Source organism: Chiloscyllium plagiosum, unplaced genomic scaffold (assembly GCF_037043375.1).
Source record: "Chiloscyllium plagiosum isolate Xiang-an unplaced genomic scaffold, Cpla_swu_hap1 HiC_scaffold_7, whole genome shotgun sequence".
Taxonomy (NCBI): domain Eukaryota; kingdom Metazoa; phylum Chordata; class Chondrichthyes; order Orectolobiformes; family Hemiscylliidae; genus Chiloscyllium; species Chiloscyllium plagiosum.
This window is the reverse complement of record NW_028270145.1, coordinates 57,988,777-58,001,662: the sequence shown is the minus strand read 5'-3', so window position 1 is coordinate 58,001,662 and position 12,886 is coordinate 57,988,777. Positions and strand designations below refer to the sequence as shown.

At 38.6% G+C, this 12,886-nt stretch overlaps 1 protein-coding gene across 10 annotated transcripts in view; it reads left to right on the top strand.

Moving 5' to 3' along the window:
* kalrna (kalirin RhoGEF kinase a) overlaps positions 1-12,886 on the top strand; it is a 734,910-nt gene that overhangs the window by 287,713 nt on the left and 434,311 nt on the right. For all 10 annotated transcript variants that reach the window (XM_087989060.1, XM_043693728.2, XM_043693729.2 and 7 more), the window contains exons 2-3: positions 7,086-7,160; positions 9,810-9,924. In XM_087989060.1, the coding sequence (XP_087845186.1) occupies positions 7,086-7,160; positions 9,810-9,924 (190 nt within the window). The remainder of the gene's footprint in view (positions 1-7,085; positions 7,161-9,809; positions 9,925-12,886) is intronic.

The following is a 12,886-nucleotide window of genomic DNA, read 5'->3' as shown; positions in this document are numbered from 1 at the left end:
CCATGCCCTTACTACTCTCTGAGTAAAGAGACTACCTCTGACATCAGTCCTATATCTCTCAGCCCTCAATTTAAATCTATGTCCCCTTGTGCTAGCCATCAGCATCCAAGGAAAAAGGTTCTCACTGTCCACCCTACCTAACCCTCTGATTAACTTATATGTCTCATTTAAGTCACCTCTCAACCTTCTTCTCTCCAATGAAAACAGCCTCAATTCCCTCAGCCTTTCCTCGTAAGACCTTCCCTCCATACTAGGCAACATCCTAGTAAATCGTTTCTGAATGCTTTCCAAAGCTTCCACATCCTTCCTATAATGCGGTGACCAGAACTATATGCAATACTCCAATTGTGGCCATGCCAGAGTTTTGTACAGCTGCAACATGACCTCATGGCTCTGAAACTTAATCCCTCTACCAATAAAAGCTAGCACACTGTATGCCGCCTTAACAACCCTATCAACCTGGGTGTCAACTTTTATGGATCTATGTACATGGACACTGAGATCTCTCTGTTCATCTACACTACCAAGAATTTTACCATTAGCCCAGTACTCTTTATTCCTGTTGCTCCTTCCAAAGTTGAATCACCTCACACTTTTCCTCATTTAAACCCCTCACAGCCCAGCTCTGCAGCTTACCTATGTCTCTCTGTAACCTGCAACATCCTTCCGCACTTTCCACAACTCCACTGACTTTAGTATCCTCTGCAAATTTACTAATCCATTCTTCTACGCCCTCATCCAGGTCATTTATAAAAATGACAAACAGCAGTGGACCCAAAACAGATCCTTGCAGTACACCACTAGTAACTGAACTCCAGGATGAACATTACCCATCAACCATCACCCTCTGTCTTTTTTCAGCTAGCCAATTTCTGATCCAAACTGCTAAATTACCCTCAAACTCATGCCTGTGTATTTTGTGCAATAACCTACCATGGGGAACCTTATCAAATGCCTTACTGAAATCCATATATACACCACATCAACCACTTTACCCTCATCAACCTGTTTGGTCACCTTCTCAAAGAACTCAATAAGGTTTGTGAGGCACGACCTACCCTTCACAAAACCATGTTGACTATCCCTAATCAACCTATTCCTTTCTAGATGATTATAAATCTTATCTCTTATAACTTTTTCCAACACTTTACCCACAACTGAAGTAAGGATCACTGGTCTATAATTACCAGAATTGTCTCTATTCCCCTTCTTGAACAAGAGGACAACATTTGCTATCCTCCAGCCCTCTGGCACTAATCCTGTAGACAATTACGATGTAAAGATCAAAGGCAAAGGCTCTGCAATCTCCTCCTTGGCTTCCCAGAGAACCCTCAGATAGATCCCATCTGGTCCAGGCGTCTTATCTATTTTCACACTTTCCAGAAATGCCAACACCACCTCCTTGTGAATCTCAATCCCATCAAGTGTAGTAGCCTGTATCTCCGTATTCTCCTCGACAATATTGTCTTTTTCCAGTGTGAACACTGATGAAAAATATTCATTTAGTGTTTCCCCTGTCTCCTGTGACTCCACGCACAACGTCCCACTACTATCCTTGATTGGCTCTAATCTTTCTCTAGTCATTCTTTTATTCCTGACATACCTATAGAAAGCTTTAGGGTTTTCCTTGATCCTACTTGCCAACGACTTCTCATGTCCTCTTCTGGCTCTTCTTAGCTCTCTCTTTCGTTCATTCCTGGCTAACTTGTAACTCTCAAGTGCCTTAACTGAGCCTTCACGTCTCATCCTAACATAAGCCTGCTTCTTCCTCTTGACAAGAGATTCAACCTTTTTAGTAAATCACAGCTCCCTCGCTTGACCACTTCCTCCCTGCCTGGCAGGTACATACTTATCAAGGACATACAGTAGCTGTTCCTTGATGAAGCTCACCTTTCAACTGTGCCCATCCCCTGCAGTTTCCTTCCCCATACTGTGCCTCCTAAATCTTGCCTAACCTCATCATAATTGCCTTTCCCCCATCTATAGCTCTTGCCCTGTGGTATATACCTAACCCTTTCCATCGCTAAAATCAGCATAACCAACTTATTGTCACTATCACCAGAGTGCTCACCTGCCTCCAAAGCTAACACTTGGCCTGGTTCATTACCCAGTACCAAATCCAATGTGGCCTCGCCCCTTGTTAACCTGTCTACATTCTGTGTCAGCAAACCCTTCTGCGCACATTGGACAAAAACTGACCCATCTGCAGTATTTCCAGTTGATATTTGGAAAGTTAAAGTCTCCCATAACAACTACCCTGTTACTATTGCTCCTATCCAGAATCACTTTGCTACCCTTTCCTCTACATCTCTAGAACTGTTCAGAAGCCTGTAGAAAACCCCCAACAGGGTGACCTCTCCTTTCCTGTTTCTAACCTCAGCCCATTGTGGTTGAAGTAGTAATGTGTAGTTGTAAGTGCATGGAAGTGTCAGTCATGTCACTTATGTGGCGTGAGAAGTATTGGTTTGTGGCTTCTGTTCTATTACATTGATGGCAAAGATTGACTCCGGACTGCCGACACTTGACTAGCTGCGTGGCTGAGGATCAAAGATGCCACTGGCACCATATATTCTGAAATATCCTGACAATGGCAAGTACTCACATCTACAGTGAGTAGGAGAATCTGACTAGCATTGGGTGCCAAAGGCATCAAAATTCTGGAACGCACTTCTCAACAGCATTGTGGGTGTTTCTTCACCACAAGGACTGTGTGGTCCAAAGACTGCTCTTCACCACCTTCTCAAGCGCTATTAGGGATGAGTCATATTCAATGCTTCCCTAGACAGAGAAGCCCACATAGTCTGATTTGGAGAAAGAAACAAAACAAAATGAAAACACTAATGTATCTACTTTCCCAGCATCCAAATGATGATGGACATTTTATATTGCAGCAACTGCTTTCCCTTCAGAAATAGTTTGGAGATTTTTAATGTGCAGAATGGCATTTGAACTTACTAATGGTAAGAAGGTTAAACATGATAAAAATTACACACATGTTGTATATTCATGCATGTATGTCTTAAGATAAATACTTTAGTTTTACTTTTCCTTGTCAAATCATATTAGAGAGAAGTAAAGCATTAGCAGCACATTACCCAAGCCATGGAAGAGGTACCGAACACAGTTCCTTTTTTTTTGCTTTGACAAAGAAAGCAACAAGTGATCAAACCCCCAAGGATATATCCAATTTTGGTTGACAACCTTAGTTTGTATTTATTTTCCATTGGCATTTAAAACAGCATATGATTGGGATAAAATCCTTTATAAAATGTGAATACCATTTGTGAGTTTAAAAGCCATTAGTGACTTTCTACCGATTTTCACAGATGCTTAAGGGATCCATTGCAAAACACTTACGCCAACATTCACAATTTGCTCAAAATATATCCTGAAGTGTTTTATCTCTGTGGACATATTTAAAATTCTCAGTTGACCTTATTGTAATCTTGGTGTAAGATGTTACAAGCCCTTTTTTTTCCTGTCTTGTGACTTAAACAACTCAGCAGTTATAATAGTAATTGTTTATATTGCAAATGAAAGAAACATTAATATCAGACCTTCAGTTGAAAAGCTCTATGGTGGCGCATAAGATGAACTTTATAAACTAATGAAAAAAATCTGAGTATTTTCAAAGCAAAACATGTTATGGAAGTTTGGATGAATATACAAACAATCCAAGCCTTATTCATATGGTTCTTGGCAAGATTTGCTTCCCCATGAAGTATGTTACAGATTTGTAAGGCAATCATAAGCATATTCTTGACCATTATTTTGAATATTCAAAGTTGTTGAATTATAAAGTTGCTTTTGAGTTGATTTGAACTCTGATATCAATTTTAAATAAATAATACTTGATATAATTGACAAATATATGATTTAACCATTTAATAGTTTTAGTATTGAAAGCCAAATTTACTTGTAGTTAATAGATTTGAACTGAAGATGAAACTTTGCCCTCCACAAGCCATTGACTTGGGCCTACATCCTTCAATAGAATTGCTAACATATTTATATGAATTCTGGTGAGTGTGTGGAGGAGACCCCACTGCACATAGGTTTCATATTGGCACTGAACCAGAGGCAGAAATATGTAAACCATTAGCAGATTTAGTTCTGAAAAAAAGTACAGCTATGATGTACAATGTTAAAGTATCTTGCTAAAAATAATTGTTTGCTTATGGTGGAAGGTGTAATAGTGCAAAAGTGAATTACATGGAAATATTGAATATATTTGATATTATAATTAAAAATGAAAATAACATTTGCATTTAAGCAGCTTTCTTTCCTACAGTAATATGCTGTTTATTGTGGTTTGATTATGACACAGAATTTACTTTAGTGGTTTTAGAGTAAAGTATTACAAACTGTTTGTTTCTGAGATTGTTGCTTTCTGAAATACTGTGGAGGCAACAGCATTTATGCTATAGTTTGGGGGAGGAGGGTGTGCATTGGGGGTAGTCAGTGTACGGTGCCAGTGAAGAAAAGCTGTTGATAATTCAGTTTAAGTGATCGGAATGTGAGAATGGCAAAACAATGGTGTGTCTCCTGCCAGACTTGAAAGTATAGTAAGTGGCATAGGGAGGAAAGGAGGACATGATAGCAAGCTGAAAGAAATGGAACAAATGTTCACAATTTAAAGGTGTTGAACTCAACATTAAGTCTAGAAGGCTGTAAAGTGCCTAGTCTGAAGATGAGATGCGCTGTGCTTCACCGGAACACTGCAGCATACTGAGGACCTGTACCTCCTCCAATCTTGTGTATTGTATTTGCTGCACCCAATGTGGCCTACTCTACATTCAAGAAACCAAATGCAGACTGGGTGACCGCTTTGCGGAACACCTGTGGTCTGTGCACAAGCAGGACCTCACCTTCCTGTAGCTGGTCATTTAAATTAAGTGTCCTGCTCGCATGCCCACATCTCTGTTCTGAGCATGCTGCAGTGTTCCAGTGAAACACAGCGCAAACTGGAGGAACAGCATCTCATCTTCAGACTAGGCACTTTGCAGCCTTCTGAGCTTAATTTTGAGTTCAATAGCTTTAAATTATGAACATTCCTTCTCTTTGTTTTAGATTGTTATCATGTCCTCCCCTCTTCTCCCCCATCCCCCATCCTTACAAATCTGGCAGGAAACACACCATTGCTGTGTCATTGTCATATTCTGATCACTTAAGCTGAACGATCAACATCTTTTCTTCACCAGCACCCTACACCCACTACTCCCACCGGCGACTGCCTCCAAACTTAAACATAAATGCTGCATTTCAGCTCTGATGAAGAGTCATCTAGACTTGAAACATTAGCTTCCTCTCTCTCCATGAATGCTGACTGACCCACTGTGATCCCCAGCATTTGTTGTCTTCAGATTCCAGCATATGCAGTAATTTATTCCTGCATTTGCTACCAAAGTAAATAACCTCACATTTATCCACATATTATTTCATCTGGGTACATTTGCCCACTCAGCCAACTTCTCTAAATCACCCTGAAGCATTTTCTGCATCTTCTTCATGGTTCACCCTGCCAACCCAGCTTTGTGTCATTTGCAAATTTGGAGTTAGAATATTTAGTTCCCTCATCTAAATCATTAATAAATATATATTATGAATATTGCGATCTAATGGCACTATTCATCAGTAGATTATTCTGGTATCCTGGCCAACAGACCTGTCACAGTCAGTATTTGCTGTTTAGTCTTATTGTAAAATCTTTCTGTGTATGAAATTGCTGTTGTATATTTTCTCAATGGGTGAATTGATTCAAAGTGATTCACTGTCCACAAAGTATCAGAAACTTTTGTGTGGCGCATGATGAATAATTGTATAAAACCTACTCTTTCATTTAAAGTATGCATTTAAATTTTGAGGGAAAAATTCTCAAGTTGTCAATTTTCTTACTTTGTTGAAGAATTATAGTCATGGAGTCATAGAGATGTACAGCACAAAAATAGACACTTCGGTACAACTCATTCGTGCTGACCAGATATCCTAATCTAATCTAGTCCCATTTGCCAGCACTTGGCCCATATCCCTCTAAACCCTTCCTATTCATCTCCCCATCCAGATGCCTTTTAAATGCTGTAATTGTACCAGCCTGCTACCACTTCCTCTGGCAGCTCATTCCATACAAGCACCACCCTCTGTGTGGAAAAAGTTGCTCCTTAGGTTCCTTTTACATTTTTTTCCTCTCACCCTATGCTCTCTACTTCTGGACTCTCTCACCCCAGGAAAAATACCTTGTCTGTTTATCCTATCCATGCCCCTCATGATTTTATAAACCACTATAAGGTCACCCCTCAGCCTGCAACACTCTAGGGAAAACAGACCCAGCCTATTCAGCCTCTCCCTCTAATTCAAACCCTCCAACCTTGGCAACATCATTGTAAATATTTTCTAAACTCTTTCAAGTTGACCAACATCCTTATGATAGGAAGGAGACCAAAATTGAATGCTCCTGCGTAGATTTCTGCCTCTGTTTAGTTTTAAGTAGATAAGTACTGTTGGTAAGTTAAGGACTTCTTATGTAGCTACAAGTCTTTGCTTTAATAGAATTCATCTGATATGGGACAATCCTTGGTTAAGAGCTGCTCTGCAAAGCCCAGGAGACATGTCATCCGACTGGAAATAGAACGGACATAGTCTGCTGAAAGAGATGCTTGTGGAGTGTTCGACAGCTGTTTATAGATTTTTTAATACAATTTCTTTTCAGGATTGTTTGAGAGCAGCTTTTCATCTTTTTGTTTTTGGGTTTTATTCCAACCATAAAAAAAATGGTTCCTTATCAGTCTTGGAAAAAATACACCCTGAAATCAATAGTTTTTAGCAAGGGAGTGCTCAAGGAACACTTTCTTGATACTATTAGGTGTTCACATCCAGCTGTATAAAATATCAGTCTCGTGAGTACTTTGGATGTCTGTTCAAGTATGGATTAATCTGTACTCAAAGTAGTCTATTAAACAGGAAGTCTGTGTGATGCACAAGGGGTTTAGTTCTTCCTGTTAATCAATTTTACCTGGAGTCGTATTCATCTTCAGTGACTATATTTTGAAGATTTCCAAAGTAGATAATTACAAATGTTTGTTTTGCAGGACCTTTCAGAAATGATGGATTAAAAGTATCTGATGTGATGCCTATAATGAAGGAAAAGGTAGCCTTTGTTTCAGGTGAGTATAGATATACTAAATTAACAGTTTATACAGCTTAGACTTCAGAGAAATTGAGAATAAGCTGATCTAATAACTGAGCTCTTTCCCAGTGACTAGTTAAGCTGTACAGACCAGAAATGTCACAGGACTGATTTCAGTGGGTGGTAATCAGAGTGATAGAAATTGCATCGGTGCTTATGGAGGAAGCAAAATCTTCCAGGATTCTCTTGCCGCATTGCTGCCTAGAAAGCTCTGCCTAGAATGTAAACATCAATCAATGTCGGCATTAACCTCAGTTATGATGCTTTCCATAATTGAATAAAAAGTTCAGTTGCTTCTCATATTATTTCTCCACTTTTCGTGAATGAAAAAAGATAAAGAGGTGTTTATCATTAACATTGTATTCGAAACAGTACTGTCCCGTACAGGACTTATTAGGCTTTGCTCAGAATCAAACCCATTATCCTCAGTGTTTCCAGCTAGACCTGCTTGATAAAATCACAGCATTATTAGCTCCTTCTAGAGAAAGGTAACTCACCTCAAAGGAGTAGGGAGGAAAGTCCATTTCTATTTGGAATTGCTGATATGGCCATTTTATGTTAGTAATAATAAAATACTACCCAAGTTTGCTGTGTTTTCCAAACATTGATCTATAATAAATTCAAATTTATTAAGGAGGACCCAGCTGTTTGAGCCTGACAGAAGTACACCCACAAAGGGCAATATTTATAATTTCCAACAAACCCTCATCTGGTGCCTGAGTTTCAAAGAGATTCCACTGACTGCTTCAGGGTGGCCAAGCTTAAGAGAGACACTATAACCTTGCAATAATGCATTGAAAGAACAATACTTTTCAGTTTATAACTTTACTTTCATTTTATCAACTACCAGCTGCAAATCACTAGCTATGTCTGATTTTATTCTTACATCGGATTGGGGCTTCACTTGCAAAGCTGGTATATGTTGCCCTTTCCTAATTGCCATGGGCTGACAGGCCCTCTAGACCATTTCACAGGGTGGATAAGAGACAACCCCATTGCTGTGGGGCTGAAAGTCCCTAAAGGATATCAGAGAACCAGATGGGATTTTTATGACAATTGGTAATGGTGCCGTGGCATCTGCCAGCAATCCCAGAATTTCATGTCATGGTAACAGTGTAAAATGCTAGGATTAAAATGGTATTTTAAAATTTAAAAGGGCACCAACCAGAGGGATAGTAGTCTTAAACACTGCATAAGTTGTCATTTTGATCAAAATTATGCCATCAGTGATTGTTTTAGAGCAAGTTGGGGAAATACCTGCATAAAACAGTAGTAGAATAACCCCTAAAAGGGAACTATAGAAGAAACCTGCCCGTTATTATGCAATTGTCAGCAATGGAGAACAATGATGGCAGGGCAAACTGGTCGTGAGCTTTGTTAGCTGAAGGCCTTTCTTAAAATGTGCCTGACAACTGACACAACTAAGCTATTCATAAGCAGATAAGGAATAGGAAACTAGAAGCGGGAGTAAATCATGTGGCCTTTTGGGCCTATTTTGCCAAATCCAATGATGGCCAAAATTTTTATTTTTCATCCATGACCTATATCCCTTGATTTACTGAGAGACAAAAAAAAACTGTCTGTCTCAAGCTTATGTTTGGTCACAGATGGAACATTCACAACAGTTTGGGGTACAGAATTCCAAAGATTCACAACTCTTTAAGTGAATGAGTTTCTCCTTGTAACTGTTCTAAATGATCAACCTCCTTATCCTGAGACTGTTTGAGTGTACAACACAGCAGTATGTTCAACACACAGTCTTTTATTGATGATGTCTGCTTACAATTTTTGTGTCTTATGGAAGAGGTCACATGACTACAACAGATGAGGAGGGACATTTATGCATGGTTGCATTTCATTTCAAACAAGACCAGTGCTTTTTGTGTTCCAGAAGTCCCAGTATGTGGAAGCAACCTCAAAGCATCAACCATGTCAAGCCCATTTAGAATCTTGAATACTTCAATGAGATCACCTCTCATTCTTCTAAACTCCAGAAAATATAAACCCAAGTTAAACAGCCTCTCATCATAGAATAAGGAGCCAATTTACTAAAGTTTTGTTGTACTGCCTCCAATGCTAGTATTTCTTTCTTTAATTTGTAGACCACAACTTCAAATCTTCACACAGATTTGAAGTTGTGGTCTCACCAAAGCCCTGCACAGTTGTAGCAAGGCTTTCTTAGATTTGTACTGGCAAAATGGCTAACATACCATTTGCTTGCTATACCAATAAGCTAACTTTGTGTTCCTTGTGTAAATGCATCCAAGAAGTGTTGAACATTAACATTTCAAAGTTTCATGCCTTTTAGAAAATATTCTGCTTTTCTGTTCTTATTAGCAAAGAAGTGAATTCATAAGGGAATGACATTACTGAGAATGTGGGATGAAGTACTTTACCTGGATTTGCAGTTAGGAAGGCTAGGTTTCAGCTGGCAGGAGCCTCAGCACTCTTACAGAATCTGTTCAGCCTGATATCTTTACAGAGCTGAGAAACTGGGGAGGCATTGTTTCTGAATTCCAGTACACACAAGAAAACATGCAATGAATTTAAACAAATTCTTCATCAATTGTAAATCCATACTGAATTAATTTAAAGGCTTACGTCAATACATATAATTTCATTGCAGGAGGACGTGATAAAAGAGGTGGCCCAATCTTAACATTCCCAGCTCGGAGTAATCATGATAGAATAAAACAAGAGGATCTCCGGCAACTTGTCACATATTTAGCAAGTGTGCCCAGGTAAAGCACCAAATTTGTGTTTAAAACATTTTAGGGACAAACTTATGAGAATTTTGTTCTTAGAAATACAAAATTTTTTGTGTTAAATATTATTTAAGTATAGGTAGAATTCAATATATATTTTTCATATTTAGCTGGAACTAGCAACATAGGATAAAAGCTCATGGTTTTGAGGTAGTATTAGCATGAATAGAAAATTGGCTAATTAACAGAAATAGATAAATGGATCACTTTCGAGTTGGAAACTGGACATAGTTGGCCACTGCACAGATCAGTGTTGGGGTCTCAACTATATTAACTTTGATGAAGGGAGCCACATATATTCTGGCCAGATTTGCTGGTGGTAGAAAGGTAGGCAAGAAAGCAGGTTATGAGAAGGAGGATTCAAAGAGTCTGCAATGAGAATATTAAAAAAGTGGAAAAAATTTGTAAAATTCAATGTGAGGTTATTTTGTAAGAATAATACAAAAGTAGCATATTTATTTAAATGGAGGGGAGCTGCAGAATACTGATTGATGGGATTTGGATGCCCTTGCATATGAAGCACAAGACATTAGCATACAGAAACAGCAAGCAATTAAGAAAGCAAATGGACTGCTGGTCTTTATTGCAACAGTGACAGCGTATAAAAATCAGTAATCTTTGATACAACTGTACAGGGTGCTAGTGAGACTGCAACTAGATAGAACTTCCTTATTAAAGGTGTCAGTTCAGAGAAGGTACATTTGTTTGATTTCTGGTATCAATGGGATTTTCCTGTGAGCAAAGTTTGGTTCTTTCCTCATTCAAGTTTATCTGCAAAGCGGGTGATTGTAATGAAAGTTGTAAGATTCTGAGGGCTTTTATAGCACACCTGCTAAGGGAATGTTTTCCCGACAGTAAGATTTTTTTAGATCAGTTGTGGAATCAAGGGCAATGAGGGGGCCGGGCCGGACAGTGGAATTAGGCTAGAATCAAATCAGCCATGATCTTATTGAATGGAAGAAAGGTTTGAAGGGAGAGGTAGCTAACTTTTATTCATTTTTCTCATGTTGTAATGAGCCGAGCTGTGATGTTATCCATGGTTTCATAGCCTGCTGATGTTCACTGCTTGGTTTTACTAATTAATAAGGTCACTTGAACATCATAACAGAGACCATTCTTTATAACAAACTCAAGAAAAATGCTTAAATTAAAGACAAGTACAAGAAAAAATGAGAAAGTGTGGCAGAGAGTGGCAAAAAAAAAGTGACATAAAACCGGGGAAAACCTTATCTGGTTGTATTTTTTTGTTCAGGATTTCAAGTACTGCAGACAATATTATTGATTAAAGATGATGCCTAATTCATCACCCTGACAGACGTAACTTGATCCTTACCATTCAAACTGGTAGTCATTAATTAAACATCTCCAATCAATTACAGTTGTACTCTACAACAGTTCATTTCTCTGTGACCTACTATGTGAAAGTACAAGATAAAACTAAGCCTGTAGTGTCTAGCAGTAGAACAGCAGGATTTATACTGATCAATCATCATTTGTGTTGTTCTGGAAACACTGAAGGTAACAATTACTTCTTTTGAAGTTTGACATGTAGATTACAGATCATTAAGTCAATGATTTGCAGGTGATGTCAGAAATACTGGTACCTGACTATGATATGATATACTGTGTAATAGTGTCACACAATATCATGTTATAACTGGAGTGAAACTATCCCTATTGATGGAGAGGTTGTGAACCAAAGGAACCAATGCTTTTTTATTCATAGAATTCCTGCAGTGGGGAAACAGGCCATTTGGCCCACAATGATCCTCCGAAGAGTATCCTACACAGACCCATTCACCTACCCTATTGCTCTACATTTCCCCTGACTAACGCACCTTACCTACACATCCCTGAACACTGTGGACAATTTAGTATGGCCAATTCGCCTAATCTGCACATCTTTGGACTGTGGGAGGAAACTGGAGCATCCGGAGGAAACCCATGCAGACACGGGGAGAATGTGCAAACTCTACACAGCCTGTCACCTGGATCCTAGCACTGTGAGGCAGCAGTGCTAACCACTGAGCCACTGTGCCATCCTGCTGACATGAAGAAAATCCTTTTACACGCTAAGCAGTTAGGATGTGGCATACACTGCTTGAGAGTGTGGTAGAGGTTAATTCATTTATGGTTTTATAAGGGAATTCGATGGTGAACTGAAGAGAAACAAATTTGAAGAAAATGGCAGAGGTGTGTCTCAGATTGTGTTAATCATGCTTACACAGACATATAGGGCTGAATAGCCTCCTTTTGTACTGTGAATGGTCTATAATTGTTGAGTGTCATTTCAGTCCAGTTTTATTTAGAATTAACTTATTGCAATCACACATTTGCAGAACAAGAACAGATTTTCATTGTCACAGTATACACCATTATGCATTTTAGTTTCTCATTTATTGAAGAAGTCAGACTTTCTTCATGTTGATGATTAAAAGAATAGCTGTCAGTAGAAAGTTGCAATATGTGTTTCTGTTCAGTATTGTTGTTGCGGAGCAGTTGGAGACTCTGGTCACTGACAAACAGCTACTGTGTACGTGAGTTTTATAATACAGTTTACTGGAAGAATGGGGACTTTATTTAAAGGACGTTTATGGCTCCAGTGACTCTTTGATTCAAACAGCATAAACCTGAAACTTGCAAGCATAAAATCACAAAGAGGAATATCCTTTATTTCAGATTTCCAGTATCTTTAATATTTTGCTGTTATTTGAGTCTTTAATCTGTTTTCAGTAGCCATGGTACATTATCCTGAACAATCTTTTTGAAATATTGCCAATTGTACATTCCACACAACTGTATTGAGTTCTTTCTCATTTATAGGACATTTATCCAAGAAAATATTCAGATCTGATTTTCATTGTATGTTGGATTGTATTTGGAAGCAGAGATGCTCTCTAGTAGTAATAATAAGAACAATACATTTCAACAGCACAAT